This window comes from Centruroides sculpturatus, unplaced genomic scaffold, assembly GCF_000671375.1.
Source record: "Centruroides sculpturatus isolate CEXI.00-Female unplaced genomic scaffold, Cexi_2.0 scaffold1666, whole genome shotgun sequence".
NCBI lineage: Eukaryota > Metazoa > Arthropoda > Arachnida > Scorpiones > Buthidae > Centruroides > Centruroides sculpturatus.
Window position 1 is genome coordinate 127,651 of NW_019385935.1, and position 20,121 is coordinate 147,771.

The 20,121-nt window shown below is 30.2% G+C and overlaps 1 protein-coding gene and 1 long non-coding RNA gene across 3 annotated transcripts; one reads left to right on the plus strand and one right to left on the minus strand.

Moving 5' to 3' along the window:
- Nucleotides 1-4,108: 4,108 nt before the first annotated feature.
- On the plus strand, nucleotides 4,109-5,138 carry LOC111612680. The gene is made up of 2 exons (XR_002754653.1): nucleotides 4,109-4,197; nucleotides 5,055-5,138. It is a non-coding gene; the product is annotated as an uncharacterized LOC111612680 (long non-coding RNA).
- A 3,166-nt stretch (nucleotides 5,139-8,304) lies between these two features.
- On the minus strand, nucleotides 8,305-19,433 carry LOC111612668 (protein argonaute-2-like). 2 transcript variants are annotated; one of them, XM_023353906.1, is made up of 4 exons: nucleotides 19,411-19,433; nucleotides 15,549-15,639; nucleotides 11,373-11,528; nucleotides 8,305-11,303 (listed from the first exon to the last, which is right to left on the minus strand). In XM_023353906.1, exons 2-4 carry the CDS (start codon nucleotides 15,586-15,588, stop codon nucleotides 8,482-8,484), a joined length of 3,018 nt encoding a protein of 1,005 aa, XP_023209674.1. In that variant the 5' UTR covers nucleotides 15,589-15,639; nucleotides 19,411-19,433; the 3' UTR covers nucleotides 8,305-8,481. The 2 variants fall into 2 exon arrangements, with proteins under 2 accessions (XP_023209674.1, XP_023209675.1); XM_023353907.1 differs by lacking the exon at nucleotides 19,411-19,433 and adding an exon at nucleotides 16,094-16,153.
- Nucleotides 19,434-20,121: the final 688 nt, after the last annotated feature.

Here is a 20,121-nt window from a genome sequence, read left to right on the forward strand (position 1 = left end):
AGATTAGCTATAATGTAATTATCTTAATCTTCACTATCGTTACTTTTTGCCCAGCGAAGCGGGTCCTTGCAGCTAGATTCTAGATTACTTAGAAAAACAGTCTTTTATATATATATATATATATATAAAACCTAGATTACATACAAATAAAAACCCAGCGAAGCGGGACCTTGCAGCTAGTTATTATAAAAAAAGAACAATACTTAAGCTGACACTTACATTAAAAATTTAATGTAGTCCCTATATAATTCTTTTTAATTTTATTTTGTCAGTTAAATAAGACAATTAATTTGTGATGGCCGCTATTGTTTAAATACCACCTGAATTGTGCTATTTATTTGTCTTACATAATACGAAAAACAGGTTTTCCGTATTATTTAAGACAATCTTAATCAATGTTAACGGCCCCTCGCTACGTGTATTAAATAAAACCCTTCATTATAGGTGGTTTATTAAATGTATTGTTTTTGTTTTTCTTTTCAAACTGTTATAATCATGCAGTTATCTGACGTTCAAACACTCGAAATATAGTACTTAGATATGATTGCTAAATATACAACACTCGATAATGTGGCAATTTCATAAGCGAATGATAGTGACGCTAAATCGAGGTTCGACTGAATATAACAAATTTAACTGTTTCCTCTTGTCTATTTAGTGTGGTGTTTAGGCCATACTAAGTGAGGTTATAAAAGACTTTATAACTATTAAATGTGAGGAATATAATATTCAAATCACTAATACAAATTAATAAAAATGTCTTCTATTTGTAAAAACAATTCACTAATAAACATAGTGTATAGAACCAAGAGGTATAATTTATATTTATACGCAGTCAAGCTTCGATTTACTGTTACAATTTGAGTTCTTTAAAATGGCAATAGAGTTTGGCGCTAAACCGAAGTTAGTAAACAATCACTTTTATACAATTCTAATTATTTGGTGTTTGATCGTTTAAATAAATCAGTTGATTCAGTGATAAATTCGGTTTCACTAAAGCTAATTTTATGTATTGAATCACACATAAAACATTGTAAACTTTCCGTACGTTGATTTTTATTTTTATATAAATAAACTTGGAAACTATTCAACTTCTGTCTCATTTCAGGAACAGTTGAATTCGACAAAGTTCAGCAAAGAGACTGAAAAAGCATTATTAGATACTGTTTAGTGACATTTATTACTCAGAAGTGAACAAAACAAACTGAATGTATAAAAGCTGCAATGAGAACAGCCTTTAAATATATCACAAGAAAATTACTTTGCAAAAATGTGCTGTTATAAAACGAACATATTTTAATGATTGTTTTCTAAGGTACTAGATTATTCTAAAAGACTGTACCGAAACTTTACTTTATTTTTTGACTTTACCTTCATAATATGAGTTTCTTAATTTATTCTATAACATGTAATGAAGATTAAGTATAATGTAAAATTGTTACATGTAAAAAGCTAAAAAAAATCTTAAGTAAATCATTCGTAAAGAAAACTTCATTGTATCCAAACAATATCCAAATCTCCTCCTACGTATTTGCAGAATTCTTGGCATTTCTCTTCTTCTGGCCCATAATAACACTTATAGATACAACCAAATGTATTTACTGGATATCCACCAGAAACATTGTCTGCATGTACTCTAACGTCTGCAAAAATCATGAAAATTACTATATTATGAAAACATATTGTTTATAGTAAACTGGAAATATTTGTAATCTTTATTCTCAAATGAAAGACAGGAAAAAGCATCAAATAAAATAAAGAGAGAACCAGGTATAAAAACAAACGTGTTGTATCAAATGAAAAAGTAAGGTACTAAATAAAGATTGACAGTAAAATGAAAGAAAAGAAGCACGAAATAAATAAGTTAAAGTGTTAAAAATGAAACACAGAAACTGTTATATCAAACAATATTAGTAATAATGAATAAACATTAGTTTGCAAACCATTAATTAAAACAATAAAAAACAAGTTACTTTATATCAAACAATATTAGTAATAATGAATAAACATTAGTTTGCAAACCATTAATTAAAACAATAAAAAACAAGTTACTTTATATCTTTATCAGAATTTAGGCAAATATAGGATGACATGTAAATACAATTAGACTTAAAAAGTTTCAGAAATAGAAAAAAACATTCCCATAAAATAAGTATACAAACAAAACGTAAANGATTTTTATTAGATAAATAAAATTATTTATGAATGGAAAATATTAGAAGATACCTTAATCTAGCAGTACATTGACATTGATTAAGGATGATATATAGGCCTATAAAATAGTGGATTAAAACAAAATTACTGTATGGAAGAATAAATAGAAATTTATAATTATTTGATAAATATAATAAACAAATAAGTGCCAATGAACACTAAATAGAAATTTTTGGAAATCATTTTATTTTTCGTGAGGGAGAGAGGGTAAAAATGTAAAAAACTTTCATATTAGGAATAAAGCTACAAAGATAAGTGTTAGATCGAGGGCCTGGATTTTTTTTTTAATTTAACCAATTTCTCCGTCGCAACTGTTAAAAAAACATCACACGAAAAAAAATTGAATGTCACCCTTCTCATCAACGAACGCAAAAAAGTTATAACAATCTATTGTTAAAAGAGGAGAATATCAACCTTCGAACGAGTAAACACGATGAATCTAACATTTCACGAACCAAATATTACCGTTTAGAAGACATCTTACCGTCATCACCAGTCCACCTATGACCCAACAGCTGCAACTTCGTTTCCCAAAACATCCGATCACTTGATCATTTTCTTAGGCCTAAGAAGGAAAAAAGGTGCTCGTACTCGACGTTCGGGGCGGACATTGCCCTAGAGACCACGGCTCGCCCACCATATTTCATGACGAAAGCTATCTCCATGGAAGTCTCCCTACAAACACGTCTCAATGGGAGTAGAAGACATCATCACTCCCCCTCAAAGGTATTATGTTAGAATGTTCGTAAACTCTCTATCTTGGTCTTTTCTCATTTAAGAAGAATTTGTAAATAGTTGATAATTTAGTCCGAAACTCTAGTATCAAACGTTGTGTTGCGCTTATCGGTCAGTAATCTTGTATACTTAAAATTAGTCGCTTAAATTGTCGTTTTTGTAGTTTCCTCTGAACTTATTAGACTTCTCTCCTGTGGACTTATTAGACGCCGACACCCTGTTAACGGACTTATCACCTTTCTCTCACTCTGGTCAACCATCCAGTGACAAAGTGAGCGGGCCTTACCGACCCGTCGCCGAATAAGTAGTCTATAGGGAACCCATTCCGTCGACCCCTGCTTTCCGGATAAGTGATTTCAACATGACTTTTTTTCTAAAAGTCTATTCTAGATGCGTACAAATTTGTCTTTTTATATCTTATGAAAACTCAGTTAATTATATACAACTACAATAAACATGTGCAAAGAACTTTAATGTAGCTAATTTGTTTAATGCATTTCAAAAATAACGACATTTTTTATATAAACCGCAATAACAGATAATTGCTTCCAGATTTTTTGAAATGCACATTTTTGTATTTAATGGATTTAGCTTTTGATATATTTGAGGTAAAAATAATTGTAGAATATTACATTTGCCTTGATTTTTCTTCCATTTCTGCAGCTATTAATTAACTAACACAACGAACATTCTTCACTCTGTACGGTATGTTGCAACTCACAGAGCTGTAGAAACAGCATATGTCATTATAGTGTAATTCTTAAAATGTGTTCTTTAACCTTCCATCTAATTTTATTTTAAACATTTGAATCTGAACTTTAATTATGTTTTATTCTTTACATATTTTTAACCTTATTCCATTATGTCTTGTCTTATTTCCTTCTTAAACTTTAATTAATTAATTAGTGAGTGACGATATATTATATTTAAAACTTTTTCTTTTTTTTCTGACAATTATAACAATGTAATTTGACGATTTTGTCTTTGGCTCGTTGCCAGGAAAGTGGCTTCGCGACACTGGTTAAGCAAACCAATGACATTATTCTTTTATATAAAGGAGCCATGCTATTGCCTTATTGCTCCGCCCTTTAATAACTCCCTCCTTATTGTCAGGTATTAAATAAATTATTCTGCACATGTCTGGTGTCAAATCAGACAATAAGAATTACACTATGGGCGCTTTCACATTTTTAAATTCAATGCAAATCGTGTATAAAATACTCATACTGGAAGCCTTATTGTTAACGTGTAAGTACATTTTTTTAATTTCCTTTTTCTGTTATGTATTATTAAACGTGTGTAAACAATTAACCTTCCACAAGTAAAATTGATTTAAAAAAGCAATGACTGTAAAAAGTGTAAAAAGTTATTAATATTTTAATCTTAAAAAATGAATTTTTTAACATGTTTCTATAAATTATCTGGGATATGCATGCGATCTTTTCTACATGACGTAATATTTCATCTTTCATACATCTTTGGCACAATACATTGAATCGAATCGTAGTTCCTAAGGAAGAACCAGACTGATGAATTGTGAATAGATATCTCGTAATTTCTGTTATCGAAATACCTGCTAAATCTCTGTTTCCCGTGTTTGGCAGTACAAAAATTAATGTTTGTAACATATTATAATGATGTAGTTTTGTTTCTTTTAATATTTAAAGTAAATGCGATGGCCCAAAAGTTTGTATCTAAAATGATTTGGTCACGTCGTTCGAGGCGAATCAATTAAGCTGTGTGAACTGTTCTTAAACGTACCGAAAATAATCATAAAATACTGTTGATTAACTAATTTTCGGTCCTCCCTGTATAATTATATACATAGTCTCCTCCTATGGCGATTCAGTTATTGCTTATTTGTTCCTAAAATAAAACATAGGCCTATACTTAGACAAACACGATTATTAAACAGTTGGTCAACTGACTTTTGGACCGCCAAATACTTTTTTGTCGTACAGATATATAAACAGCGCATCGAATTTTTAGTAAAGTTGTGTGATTTTCAATGGCATTGTTTTACATTTTCTATAAAAAACAATGTCGTAACAAGGTATTTAAATACTCACGTTACTACCATTATTTATTTATGTTTCGTTATGCAGGTGTAAAAGTCGAAGGTAGCGAAGTTCCGAGTGCCTATCCTATCAACAGATGGAATTGTACGTACCCATGTTACTATGGCGAGGATAACGATAAATGTAGGGAATTTTGCTTGATCTTAGGAGGACAGCACGGCTATTGTTACTGGTATACGTGTTATTGTGAAAACCTACCTGAAAGTGTTAAACACATTAAACATCTGGGATTTTTTGGTTGTAGTAATGGCTCGTGGGTGGTATCGTCTACAACAGCAAAACCCTGATCTTCAAGTAGGAATTCTTTAAAAAAGACTCTCTCACGTATCCTAGTAGCACTTCTTTGTCTATTACAATTACTGTTATTATCTAGAAGGAACTGTTTCTCATTTTACAAATACTTAACCATACATTATATTACTTATTATAAAGATATGATAATTTTTTGTTAAATATTTTGATGAACATTTCGGTAATATTTTAAATAAAATCTAACATTGCAACTACTAAGAGTTCTATATTATTTTAATGTGTGTATATGCATACTTATGTATTATAGATACACATATATTCGTAAATACTGTACATACCTGCGTATTTGTACAACCAAATCTCAATTTATCGCCTCCCTCTAAAGCGAAATTGTCTCCTTACTAACACAAGTTTACAATGTTCTGCATGTGTGATTCCATACAAGAAAGTAGCTTTAGTAAAACTGCATTTATCACTAAATCAAGTACTTTTTTAAATGCTCAAACACCAAACAAATAGAATTATATAAAAGTTATCGTTTACGTACTTCGGTTTAGCACCAGACTCGATTTATTGGCAATTTTACAGAAACAAATTGTCAAATATACGACAATATTACTGTTTTGCAATAATGATTTTAATATCATATTTTTCATATTGTATCATTCGTTTCTATCCCCTGTTTATAAAATGTAGATCTGTTGTCTCTCTTAAAACATCTAATTTAAAGTTCATCTTATACGTTATATCGAGGTTAAACTGTGTTCTGAATGCGATTCATACAAACTTCAGTTTTTAAACAAACAGATGTCTTAAAGCTTTTAGAAACATTTGTTCTTGAATTTATAACTTTTATAATTACAATAATAATACATTAAAAGGAAGTAAAGTTTTTAACGGTCTAGCACAGGTCATTTTACGATTGAAAAATTACTTTAACAATTGGATAATAATGCATGATATATTTAAAATAATATAAAAGTGGAAGTAGAAGTTATCAAAATAATAAGCCAGTCTGAAGGAACCACTTTATACATCAACATGCAAATATGTGTAAAAAACTGTAAATATTACTGGCTGCAATTTGAAATATTGTAGACCAACTAATATTTATAATACCTCACACTGTAATTTGAGGTGCAAAGCATATATTTTAAATTAAATTAAATATATGATTACAAATTGCGGTTCAGCATTGTGACAATTACATAATAAATAATTACTCGTTTAATGTAAGTTTTTACCAAAAATTATAAATTTTAAACAATTTAATTTCTAAAAAGAGAAAATAGCTTCTATCAACTGAGTACGTTCAGAATCAATTCGAATAGAAACATGAACACTACACTCCTGTTCTGTTTAACATTATCATTTGTGCTTGATGTAATGTACTGTAATGTAATGTACAGTAAGATGTAGGGGAGATCGGAGCAAGATCGGCATGTTAAGTTTACTTAAATTTTGTGTAATAAATACTGCTGTAAACTGAAAAAAAAGCTTTGCATATTGTCTATTGGAATGTTACCTTACTATAGAACTGGTTAAAATCAGTTTGGAAATAAAAATAATTAAAATAATTACAACTTTACAAGAAGAGAGAAATTGACGAAGTTGCCCCGGGTATAGGGGCAAGATCGGCAACTTCTCTCTTTTTGTAAAGTTGTAATTATTTTAATTATTTTTATTAAAGTTGCCCCTGGTATAGGGGCAACAGTAATGGGGCAAGATAGGCACGTATATAAAATTATGTTATTAACAATGTATAAGTTGGAATTCACTATTAAAACAAAGAAATACAAATCCAACACCCATTTAATATTATTACAACGAAATGCAAGTTCAAAGACATATATACATGAATAACAAATGCAAACATGTTTTCATTTATCATCTGTTTGATTTTTATCCTTTGCTTCTAATGTGGCTTTATGTTGCCGATCTTACCCCGCTAGTCATGATTTCGAAACATTAAGTACAACCCTGAGAACAGAATGCCAAGCCACGATCTGGCCACGTGAATAAGTTGAAGTTACATCCTTCTAACAGGAAAAGTAACTTTCGTTATCATGGAATTATAACAAAACCTGCCAATTCAATATAAATGGAAACAAAATATTATATGGAATTGAACGAAAATGAAAATTTGCTTGATAATTCAACTACGCTTGTTGGAGAACAATAAAAACACTACACTCAACAAGCCACCAATAAAACTCAACTGCCTAACCTATAACCAAAGTCTCCTTTTAATTTGTTTTAAAAAAAAAGCGCTTGACAAACTTGCCCCGCATGCCGAAGTTGCCCCGGTCTCCCCTAATGCTAAGATGTAATGTAAGATGCAAAGATGTAATGTACTGTAACTTCCACAGTTTATCATTGATATACTTACTGCCAATGTCTTTATGATATTTAGTATGTAATTTACTATTTATATAGGATAGCGTTTATAATATACCTTTAGTTTGTACCAAATATTCTTTGATAATAATCAGTTTGCCTTTATTAAGTACTGGAATCGTGTCTTTGTTTCATACCTCGGTATTACGCGTTTGTAACCTATTGTGTCTGGTGTGATTAAGAAATCCACGACTTCAGTCGAAATTTAGAGGTACACAATTCTTTCAAATTGCAGCCCAATTACAAATTTTACACAAGTTTTGTATATTGTTCTTTTTTGTGTTTTTTCATGGAGTGACTAAATTGAATTTATAGTAAATCTAGTCCGCAGTATAACTGTATAGTGTTATGCATTGAGATTGCGTTCTTTTACCATTAATATTTATTTTATTTGAACGGGTATTAACTTCTATACGTGTTTTTTCAAATGTATAAAGATAAGATTATGGTTACTATTTATGTCTAGTTAATTAATAATTTCTTATGTTTTTAAAGACCGCAGTCAGAAATTCGTAAGTAAATCATTTATATAAAAATTAACTTTAAAAAACAAATTATGTTTCAATCAAATAACCATTTATTCTATGTTAAAATAATTACTTAAAAATACTTAGACTTTGTACTTACAAAGTCACATTCTTTATCATCACTATAAATGTCGTCATTTCTATCAGAACGACTTTATGACTAATTTAAAATTAAAAATATATAACTCTATGTATGCAAAAAGTATGTAAAGAAAGATTGTTCGAGTACAATATATCGTTAGTGTTTTTGATAAAATGTTAAACATTAGCATGAAAATTTATACAAAATACATTCGATTTTGCATAGATTCAACTACGCTAATGGCTTTTTTAATGCTTTCTGATATAATTACTTCCTCGCTTTCGGAAGTATCGCTACTCGATACACCTTCAGTTTTGGCTATTAGGTATTGTTTGGCTCTAAATGCCGCAAGGTGAGCATACATAACCGGACACGGTACGGATATGCTCCTGGTACATCTTACGTAAGTGTGGCATAAAGAGTAAGTTAACAGCTGAAGCTGGTCAGCTGTGAAGTTATTGTCGTCCCAAAGAACCGTGTAGTGGGAAGGTCTGCTTGTCCCTTGTATGCCTATATGACTGCATAAAAAGAAATCGTTGAAAACCGGATGTACAATGTTAGTATCCACTGTAGTACCGGGTGGGACATTTCCGGGTTTTCCAACACCGTCTCTCGGATCTGCAGGAAGAAGACGTGTATGATGACGTTTATTAATTACGATGAATGTGATTGGTGGTTCGTAGGTCTCCCCTTGAGCCATTTCTTTACAGGCATTTCTAATTTCTCTCATTTCGTACTCCATCACATTCTGGTATTCGCCTTCGCTAATTCCGTCTCTGAAAAAAATAATTTTTTCCGGTTTTTTTCCTTTTGTTGTTGTGAAAAATTCCAGCAAAATTTCTTTCATCATCTCTTTCAAATTGATCACAATATCCTGTCCATATTTTTTGTCTTCTACCTTCTGTTTCTTATGCTGAACTCGAATGGAAGCCGTAAATTTACTAGGATACGGATCCAGACTTCCCACTACTGCCGCTATCGAATACCCTGTTTTGTCACCTGGAGCGGGATGGGTGCAGTCCACTCCTACGATGATTACAGGTTTCTTGAAAATTGCAGGTTTGTCTACTTGCGATAAAGAATTGTTAACCTCGCCCATTTTAGCATTAATTTTCTGACATAAATTACATATTAACTGAGGGTTACATTTTCTACCCGTGGCGTTTACGTCCTTTATACACTGCGTCATAAGACCTAGTTCTGTTTCTGCAACAGTTTTTATCTCCGAGTAGATATTTCCTGCTGGCAGCACTATTATGGCTAATTGCAGATCTTTATACATATTCTTTGCTCGTCTAAGTAAATCTGCTGGCCTTCCATCGCGATGGGTAAAGCGTTTAGTTACGAGGGGTAATGCAAAATATACTCCTACGTTTCTTCCACCGTTTATAAGCATTCTCACAAAATTATCCAGAGCATTTTCGTCGCAGAATCTAGCAGTCGAGAAGCTGAGCAGCATCCATTTTTCTATACTTGCTCCTGTAAAAAATCTTTTGCCTTTCATATCCCAGCTTCCGTTGAAAGGTGTGATGGCCTGATTTTGTTGATACGTTATTTGTGGAGCATTTAATACTCTGCCTGTAAAATTTACGGGTTTCGGACTTACCCGAATGCCAAATTCTCTGGAGAACGGTTCGAAATCTTTCAAGACAGCATTAATTGATTCTTTTATATCATTGAACCTCTGGGCAGGAGGACGAGCCGTGTAGCGAATCATATCAGATGTTTGTTTTTCAGTCAGCTTCTTATTGCAGTGTTGCCCTTCAACAATATTGCACACCTCCATTGGCAAATGCACAGCTTTTTTTTCACTTCCCACGTTTAAACAAGGTAAGTTTGGGTATTGTAATTTTCTATATGTGGTACGAAAATATTCAGATACCGAACATCTAACATCTTCGTTATCAATTTTTCTGATGAAAAATGTATTATTTGCATTTTCTCTTGTTATATCTCGAACTCGATACTTTCGAGGATAAGGCAAATGAGTTACTTCAACTCTTAAGTTCTTCATTTCTTTGGCTAATGTCCTCCTTTCGGCATCGGTCAGACCTCTGAACTGTCCTAAAGACAACTCGATGTTTTCAGTACTCATATTTAACACTTCGAACATAAACTCGATAACGGAACAGCTTTTATAAAAGGTTGTTGCTGATTTATCTATGTTAAGCATAGGTTTCCATTGGCACAGTTGCATACTTTGATGGTGACCGAACCAAATTTCTCTTCCTCCACTCAAAAGAGGAACTTCGTCCGAATGTGGTTTGGTGAAGAATGATCTTCCAACTGGCACCAATCGTAAGGCAGGACCGTGTCTTAGTATGGTTTCTATCGCCATGATTCCCATTAAGATACCCTCCGTTATATCACTGCATCTTCCAGCTAACAACTGATGTAATGGTTCTAAATTAATTGAGTTTTCTGCCGATCTCTTCATTGTATCTTTTCTATTCACCGGTTTCATTTGGATTTCGTAACTTATCTCGTCTTTTGGATTAAAGTCGTCCGTAAGTTTTACAGTAAATGTTTTCTCTTCTTTGAATGGTAGTAAGTTTCTAGTATATAAATTTTTTTCACCGTCAAATGCTGGTAGAATATTTTTAAACATGGCCACATCCCTAATCATCGCTTCTATAACATTTCTCTTTTGTTTTGTATTTTGGGATTTGTACTTTTTATGATTGCGCAGACATTCGCTGTCACCCGCATCATATGCAAATAGAAGCTTTGCAATATCTACGTCATAATGGTATATTTCGCCTTCTGGTATGTCTATCGGAAAGTAATTTGCTATTAAAGCGATCTTTTTACCTTGTAATCCAATTCCAGGGCGTTTAGCGAAGTTATGACGCTCTAAACCAGTAAAAGCCATCTGCAGACGCTGTGTCATCATATCAGGTAAAAGAAAATTATCGTATATAATTTCCGATTGTTCTATCGAAGCTAGAGCCATTGAAGAGGATGGTCGAAACTTACTGCGAGCTGAGGTTCTTTCGACCTCAGTAACCCTTTCTGGATCTGAATATTTTATTAATATAAATTGTTATTATATATAAAAGACTGTTAATTAAGTAAACCTATACGCACCTGTCTGTTGTTCCTCTTGAATAGTTCCAGCGGGTGCTGCTCTGGCTGCTTGTGTACTGGTTGTAGGTCTTTCATTTTGTCTAGATCCAGATGCAGCTGACACCTGACTACTTCCAGGCAATACAGCAGATTGGGACTGCGACTTCGGTTGATTATCTCCAAAAGAAAAAAATAATAATTCAAAATTTTAAATTTGTAATATAAAAGTGTGGATTACAGAAGTATACGGTAGTTTAATTTCAGTGAAAATTTACGTGTAAAAGTAAGAGTTTTGTACTTAACTGATGTTATTTCTTACCTTCAGAAAGTCACTTACCTGCATTGTTAAAAATCGATTATATGAAAACAGAGAAGTGTGTGTATGATGTAGAACTCACACCTACAGAATCGGAAATATTCAAAATATTGCATTAAACTATCAGAATTTATTGGCCCATATTTTCAGTAGATCGCAATTTTTTTACTCCATTTAATTTAGGTGTTTTCACTGAAATTTACACATTCTCCGGTTACCGCTTAATAACTGAGCTGCCATTGGGGTCTTTAATGATTAATACGAAAGGAGATTTCAAATAATAATGTAATGTGTTCTTTAACCCGACGATGATCCATTGATTGGATTTAAAACGTTTGTTTAAAAAATAAATCTTTCAGCGAGTGATCAGGTGTTGATTAAGTCATTATTTTCTGCTGAGCACTCTTTGTGTCGTTTATAATAATGTAAATTCTTAAAATTAAAATAATTGTAATTTCATGATGTTTGATAGTTGTAATTTATAATTAGAGTAATTTGAGGATTATGAATCTAACGAATGAACATTTAGAAACAAATGAATACTCGTTGTGCACCTCTTATGTAACTCTGAATGCAAGAGAAAAGTGATTGTTTATCCTGAACTTTCTAAGCTACTAGGGGAGATCGGGGCAACTTCGGCATGCGGGGCAAGTTTGTCAAGCGCTTTTTTTAAAAACAAATTAAAAGGAGACTTTGGTTATAGGTTAGGCAGTTGAGTTTTATTGGTGTCTTGTTGAGTGTAGTGTTTTTATTGTTCTCCAACAAGCGTAGTTGAATTATCAAGCAAATTTTCATTTTCGTTCAATTCCATATAATATTTTTTTTCCATTTATATTGAATTGGCAGGTTTTGTTATAATTCCATGATAACGAAAGTTACTTTTCCTGTTAGAAGGATGTAACTTCAACTTATTCACGTGGCCAGATCGTGGCTTGGCATTCTGTTCTCAGGGTTGTACTTAATGTTTCGAAATCATGACTAGCGGGGTAAGATCGGCAACATAAAGCCACATTAGAAGCAAAGGATAAAAATCAAACAGATGATAAATGAAAACATGTTTGCATTTGTTATTCATGTATATATGTCTTTGAACTTGCATTTCGTTGTAATAATATTAAATGGGTGTTGGATTTGTATTTCTTTGTTTTAATAGTGAATTCCAACTTATACATTGTTAATAACATAATTTTATATACGTGCCTATCTTGCCCCATTACTGTTGCCCCTATACCAGGGGCAACTTTAATAAAAATAATTAAAATAATTACAACTTTACAAAAAAAGAGAAGTTGCCGATCTTGCCCCTATACCCGGGGCAACTTCGTCAATTTCTCTCTTCTTGTAAAGTTGTAATTATTTTAATTATTTTTATGTCCAAACTGATTTTAACCAGATGTATAGTAAGGTAACATTCCAATAGACAATATGCAAAAGGTTTTTTTCAGTTTACAGCAGTATTTATTACACAAAATTTAAGTAAATTTTAACATGCCGATCTTGCCCCGATCTCCCCTATATTCCACTGTATTACAACTATTTTCATCGGATTTACTACTAAGTTATACTTTTTAGTCACAAATGTCTACTACTCTTCATTTACGTATTTACTTCAACGTATCTTTTATCGAACAGAATTTTAACACCGTATGCCTTCAAGTTACTTATATCCACTTCCTAAACAAAGAAGATTTCCAGCAAAATCCCTGAAATTTGTTAAGAAAACTGACACAGATTGCAGTTCGTATACTTAGCGACTTTCTGCCTAGTTATTATTCACTGATGAACCCAAATGAATACTTTCCTCGCTTTACGTCCGCTCGCTTTTACTACCGATATGAAAAGTTTTATTTGGTCCATATTAAATGCTATATTTAAATCCATTATGTTATATGTGAGCCTTTTGTCGTAATTAATTTAAAAAAAAAAACTTATTATCAGAAAATAAATGTGTAACTATCAACTCATAAATATGAAACAGCTCGTTTTACGACGGGTCTTGTTAGATAAGAAAAGTCAATTCTACTACATTTATTTGTTTGGAACTACATAATTTTGTAAGTTTTTCCTAAAATGATAATAAAAGTGTTAGAATTATTTAAAAAATTGCAATGTTATTAAACAAGTAAATTTCTTAAATAGTATTTATTCCATTCAAGGACACACAACAACAATAGAACAGTAACAAGTTGATAAACTAATAAAGAACATAATGCAAAAAAAAAAGTTAAAATATCGCAGTGAGTTAATAATATCATTTATTTTAACTTTGTACAAATCTTATAATAATAATAAAAGAAACGTCGTGAAATAAATGATTGAGTCTGGAAACAATAAAAGGATGTGTAATGAATACAATGTTATTGTAAACCATAAATGTAAAATTACTTTATATATTGATTGTAACTCCTCTGTAACAGGGAAATTATTCCGATTTGTTAATGAAGATTGATGTTGATGATAATATCATTTATTTTCCGATAACTTTTATACGATTTTAAACACACAAATACACCTACCAAGCCTTATAAACCAAAAAAAAATTACAAAATATGTACAAAATCTTTAAAAATCTGCGCTAAATCGCGTAGAAATTTAAATTTTACAGTAAAACAATCTGCATTGTTATATACTAGCAACAACAATGGAAACAGTATGCATTTAGTTGCTATACATGTAAATAAATCCAGAAAACACCACATTTGTAAGCTAAGAACCACAGAAAACGAGAAGAGGTAAGTGGCTTTATACACTTAATCACTGATCAGCGATTCAATTACAGGAGATAAATCATTATATAATTTAGATACAGATTTTAAGATTACTTTTAGATCTAAGGGAGATGTAGAGATATTTATAAGGATAAAAATTTATTCAATTATTATACCTAAAATTATAGAAATTAACCTGTATGTTTTTACAAATTTACAGTATAATATACACCATTAATATACATTTCTGAGTTTATTAAACATACTTTAGTATAAACTGCAACACATTGATAATGTCATAATATTAAAATAATTATTAATATAAGATAATGCTAAATATATAGGCCTACCTAATTAAAGATTTTATTTAAATAAAAATATTATCTATAGTTTTAACCTAACAACATTATAAAGAGCTGAAACTAGTACTATTTGGGCAATTGTTATCTCAAATTTCAGTGTGAAAATACACCGAATAGACAATCTTCACTACATTTCTTCTATATTTTATATCAGTATTATGTATAGTTAGTGTATTATATAAATCAATTGTTACTGAATCCATGGTCACCACTTTCATACTTATTCAATGATATCACGTTAATATATTATAAAACACTTATACAAGTCGTTAATATACAACACATTTAACTATTTACCACTTGTATACAATAGACTTACACCGAAAGTTGTATTATAAAAACATTAACAACTTAAAATATAGTTTATCAGTTTTAACTCTTAACTATAATCTTTGTATTATCAAGTGTAGTATTACATCTGTTAATAAAATGATTGTAAAGTTAAAACTTATAAAAATAAAGCTACTCTGTAATGTAGGAAAATTAAAAAATAGCGCTTTTTATTGCACATATACAAAATAATCATGTACTATTGATACTTATTATCAGTTTATGTACTGTACAGTAATGGTACACAACTTATAACGAAAAAATTTATGTATAAAAACAAAAACTTGCCTAAGTAAGAGACGATAACTTTTATTATATTACTGTACTGTACTATACTATATTAACACTCATTACTTTATAATATAATCACTAATTGATTCTAATTAGTTAAAGTAAAGCTAATTAATTAGCATGAGACAACTTAATAGGGTGAATTGCACATTTAATAATTTTTTTAAATTAAAGTTAAATATATAATTACTTGTTTTATTTCCTCGTTTGTTCTTTGATTTCTTTCCCATTTCTTAATCTTTTCACCAAATTAACTTTGTTAAAAACAAAATCCAAAAAACCTATAACAAAACCAAAACCAAGATTTAAGATGAGCCTACAAAAAGCCTTATTTTACTTATTTTAAGGATTTATTTATAATTAACTACAATTTTATAATAATTATTTTCAATAAACGGTTAAAGTAACAACATTATAACTGTTAATGTTACATGAAATACTATTTTTTAATGAGCAGCCTTTTTATAAAATGTGCCAGTTTAATTTAATATAAACAAAAACTGTTATATTTTATACAGATTTTTTGCACAGTTTAGATTAAAATTGTGCAAAAATTATTGAAAATTACAATAGCATTTAGTCAGCTATGCATGATAAAATGGACTTTAGACACGCAAAATTTAATACGAGTTAGTATATAATTAGAATAAGTTATCTGAAATAAGGTGAATGTCACGTTTAATACTTATTTTATTTACTTTATACGTTGATTATTATCAGTAAATAGGTACTTGCCTTTATCTTTTCTACCTTTCTCCTTTTATCTTTGGACTTTCCTTCCGAACTTCTCCAAAGCAGAAACGAAAACGAAATCAAAACCAAAACCGAAACTAAGATCGGAAAAACGTAATAATTTGATGGTCACATATATTTATATTATTAAATTAATTATATATAAATTTCTTTAATTATTAAATAATTAATTTAAATAATATCTAAACAATTTAAAAAATTAGAAGCAAAATTTTTTTAATATTAGAAGGTAATTAGAATAAATCACAAAGTGTTCTGTTTTATCGTTGCTCCCGTTTAAGCTTATTGACCTAGACACGCGCCGATGATTGTTTTTACTTATACTGTTGTTATTGCTTTTATTTCAACCTCGTACGCTTTTTTTACTGAAGGTGGGGAGACGGGCGTCACGTGATCGCTCACTTCACTTATTACCACAGAAATCTCCTTACCTTGAAAGTTTTATTTTTTTTCTGGATTTTAATTATTATTAACTGTCTTTTTTTAATCGACTCCATATTTATCTCTTATCTGAAGTTGCCCTTATTTTTTTAATTAAGTTTTATGCATTTATATTTTTTCTTCGATTTTTATATATAAAATATAATAAAATTTAAAAATTAATTAAATATTATCGGAAATGCTAAACTATAAGTGCAGTGTGTTTTACGATATTATTTCCAACAGAAATAGTAAATTATTTTATATACGTGTTTATTATTTCAATTTTTATAAATTATTTAATTTGGTGCAACGCGACGCGCTCATAATCGTCGCGCGCTAATCAATATGGCGGCGGGACTCGATTCAATTACTCTTTCATTTCAGACTTTCAGCAAAGTGTGTTATTTTAATGCAATATTTATATTTTCTACTGATATATACGCTCGACTACGATTATATTTTCGATTTCCACATTTCTAAACTTATAAAATATCAACTCATCTATATCTATATCTATTTTCTATATATATATATATATATAAATGGACATGTATGTCCCTATATTTCACTTTTCCGCAAAAACTACACATCGCACGTGAATGGTGTTTGTATGTGATAGTAGTTTTTCTGCTGTCATTCTCAACTTCTTTGTATATTTTCGATGCAAACTGAAACGGAAATACAATTTTTTTTGAAATATCTTAAAGTAATATCTTCGGAATTCTATCGGTTTCAAATAGACCCACGTGAAACATAATAAATTTGTTATTGCGTGTAAATATAAAAGGAGTGACAGGAATAATCGTGGTAACATTGTATGAATGGCGCCTTTTCACTTGTATAAATATAAAGAGCAATAAAAAAGTGTTTAAAGTTCTTATGGGCAGAGACAAAATACATCTTATCCTTTTTCCCAGAGCACAGAAGAAAAAACTGTAGACAGAAAATAATCTCTTTGTTCTCGAGGAAACATTCTTTTAAATCCTCTATTGTAATTCTTTGGATTGTTTCTGTATAACGGAAGTTACTTATATCTTCTAATCTCAGATGTTTTTAAAAATTAATTTCCCCAATTTTACTAAAATATCTTCACCGAAAAGGTACTTTTCCTGTTTCAAATTGTGACGCTGACCATTCTTTCTTATAAATCTCTTGATAAGTAATTGAAATATTTGGATGTACAAATCTATCTTTCTTTCGAAAGTTTCTAATTGATTACTCAAACGTAAGCAACAGAGCATGGAACATTAATGGACACGCTGTAAAAGAACAATTGAGTGTATTATGCAGTTTGTGTATTATACCTTTTGATTGTTTGAACATTGAGTTTATATATTCTTTTTGTTGTTCGGGTGTAAATCCTACTGGAAAAAATTGCGAATGTATAAATTCCCTTATTTCTTCAGAAACGTGAGTACGGTTTGTTAGAAGATTCGTCATTTTACCGAATATATCAAAGGAATCTTTTCTGATAAACTGCATTATAGAATCTCCATAACTACTTTCGTATTCTTCTAAAATAATTAATAAATTTAAATTAGATTTTAATATTTTTTTACACCTTAGCTTCTCGTTTTCAGCAAATAGCTTCTAGAGCTGCATCTGCTACACATTTATCACCAACTTTGTTTAATGTTACGAAGGCAAAATATGAGAAAAGAAGCTGAAAATATTTCAGTTTTTGTACTATTTTGAACACACAAATACGCCTACCAAACCTTATTAACGAAAAATTACAAAGATTGTAGAAATACCTAAAAAATCTGAGCTAAGCTCATAGAGATTTAAGTTTTAAAGTCAATCAATCTACAGTGTTATATACAGTATATACTAGTTAAAACAATAGATACAGTAAGCATTTAGTCGCTTCACCTATAAATAAATTTAGAAAACACCACATTTGTAAACTACAAACAACACTAGAAGAGATAAGTTGCATTATACACTCTGATCAGCGATTCAATTACACGATATAAATTATGATATAATTTATATAAAGATTTTGTGAATACTTTTAGATTTAAGTGAGGTGTAGAGATGTTTCTAAAGATAAAAATTTATTCAATTATTATACCTAAAATTATAAAAAATAACCTGAATTTCTTTACAAATTTACAGTATAATATACACCATTTATATATATTTCTGAGTATATTAAACATGGTTTAATATAAACTGCAATACTTTGATATGATCATTATATAAAAATAATTATTAATGAAACATAATGCTAAATATATACCTAATTAGGAATTTCATTTAAATAAAAAAATTATCTATAGTTGTAACCTAACAACATTATAGAGCTGAAACTAGTACTATTTGGGCAATTGTTATCTTAACTTCCGGTGTGGAAATTCACCAGAAGTTGATATAAGTAGACAATCTATAATACATTTCTTCTATATTCTATATCAGTATTATGTATAGATAGTGTATTATAGGCCTATAAGTGAATTGTTACTAAACCCAGGCTCCCCCCCTTATTTTACTTATTTCAAAGGTTTATTTATAGTTATCTACAGTTTTATACTAAATATTTTGAATAAATCGTAAATATAACTGTTAATTTTACGTAAAATATTAATTTTATTTTATGAGCAGCCTTTATATAAAGTGTGCCAGATGATAATTTAATTTAATTTTGAACAAAAAATTGTTATATTTTATACAGATTTTTGCATAATTCGAATCAAAATTGTGCAAAAATTACCGAAAATGAAAATAGCAATGAATGATAAAGTGGACTTTTCACACGCAAAATACGTGTAATGCTATTTAATTAGAATAAATCAACTCAAATAAGGTGAATGGCACATTTTATACTTATTTTATTTCCTTTATACGTTGAGTATTATCATTAAATAGGTACTTGCCTTTATCTTTTCTACCTTTCTCCTNTGTAACCGATCAATTTCCGAATAATCATCTGTTTTTCCCGTTTTCCGTGTGGGAATAGACGAAAACTTATGTCAGGCTCTCGTAAGGCTTTGAAATTGCAATTTGGAACCAACAGGAAGCGTTGCGTTTCCTATCGCTTTTCATCTTTACCGCTGATAATACACAAAAATGAATCAAACGATTCAGATAAAATAGTTTTGTTTTTAAACACCAGAGGGCGAGCAAAATGGGTACAGGATTAAACAAGATAATACCTTTTATCATTGTGTTTATCTTCACGAAACTATTGTTACGAATTGTCTGTATTAAAGAGAAGTATGGAACGTCACTGTTTTTTGTACGACTCAAAAAATATAATAAAATAGAATTTAGTTCTTCTGTTATATCGTTCGATTCGCTTTGCTTCTCTCAATTTTTTCCTGTATGGACTATTTACAACGAGAATTTCGTAACGATCGTATCGAGGAACTTCGTAATCACGTGTTCCGCTAAATGGACTCGAATACATAAAGCGCAGTTTAGTTCCTATACATATTTCGAGCCACAAATGTGTGTCAAATAAGTGTAATTTTAGGAGAGATAGGCCCCTGTAATAATGTTTAGAATAAAAGAGAAAATATGTTCGTTAAAAAAATTGTAATCGTTTTATTCGTTATATAAAGGAAATTCTGAAATTATTATTTATT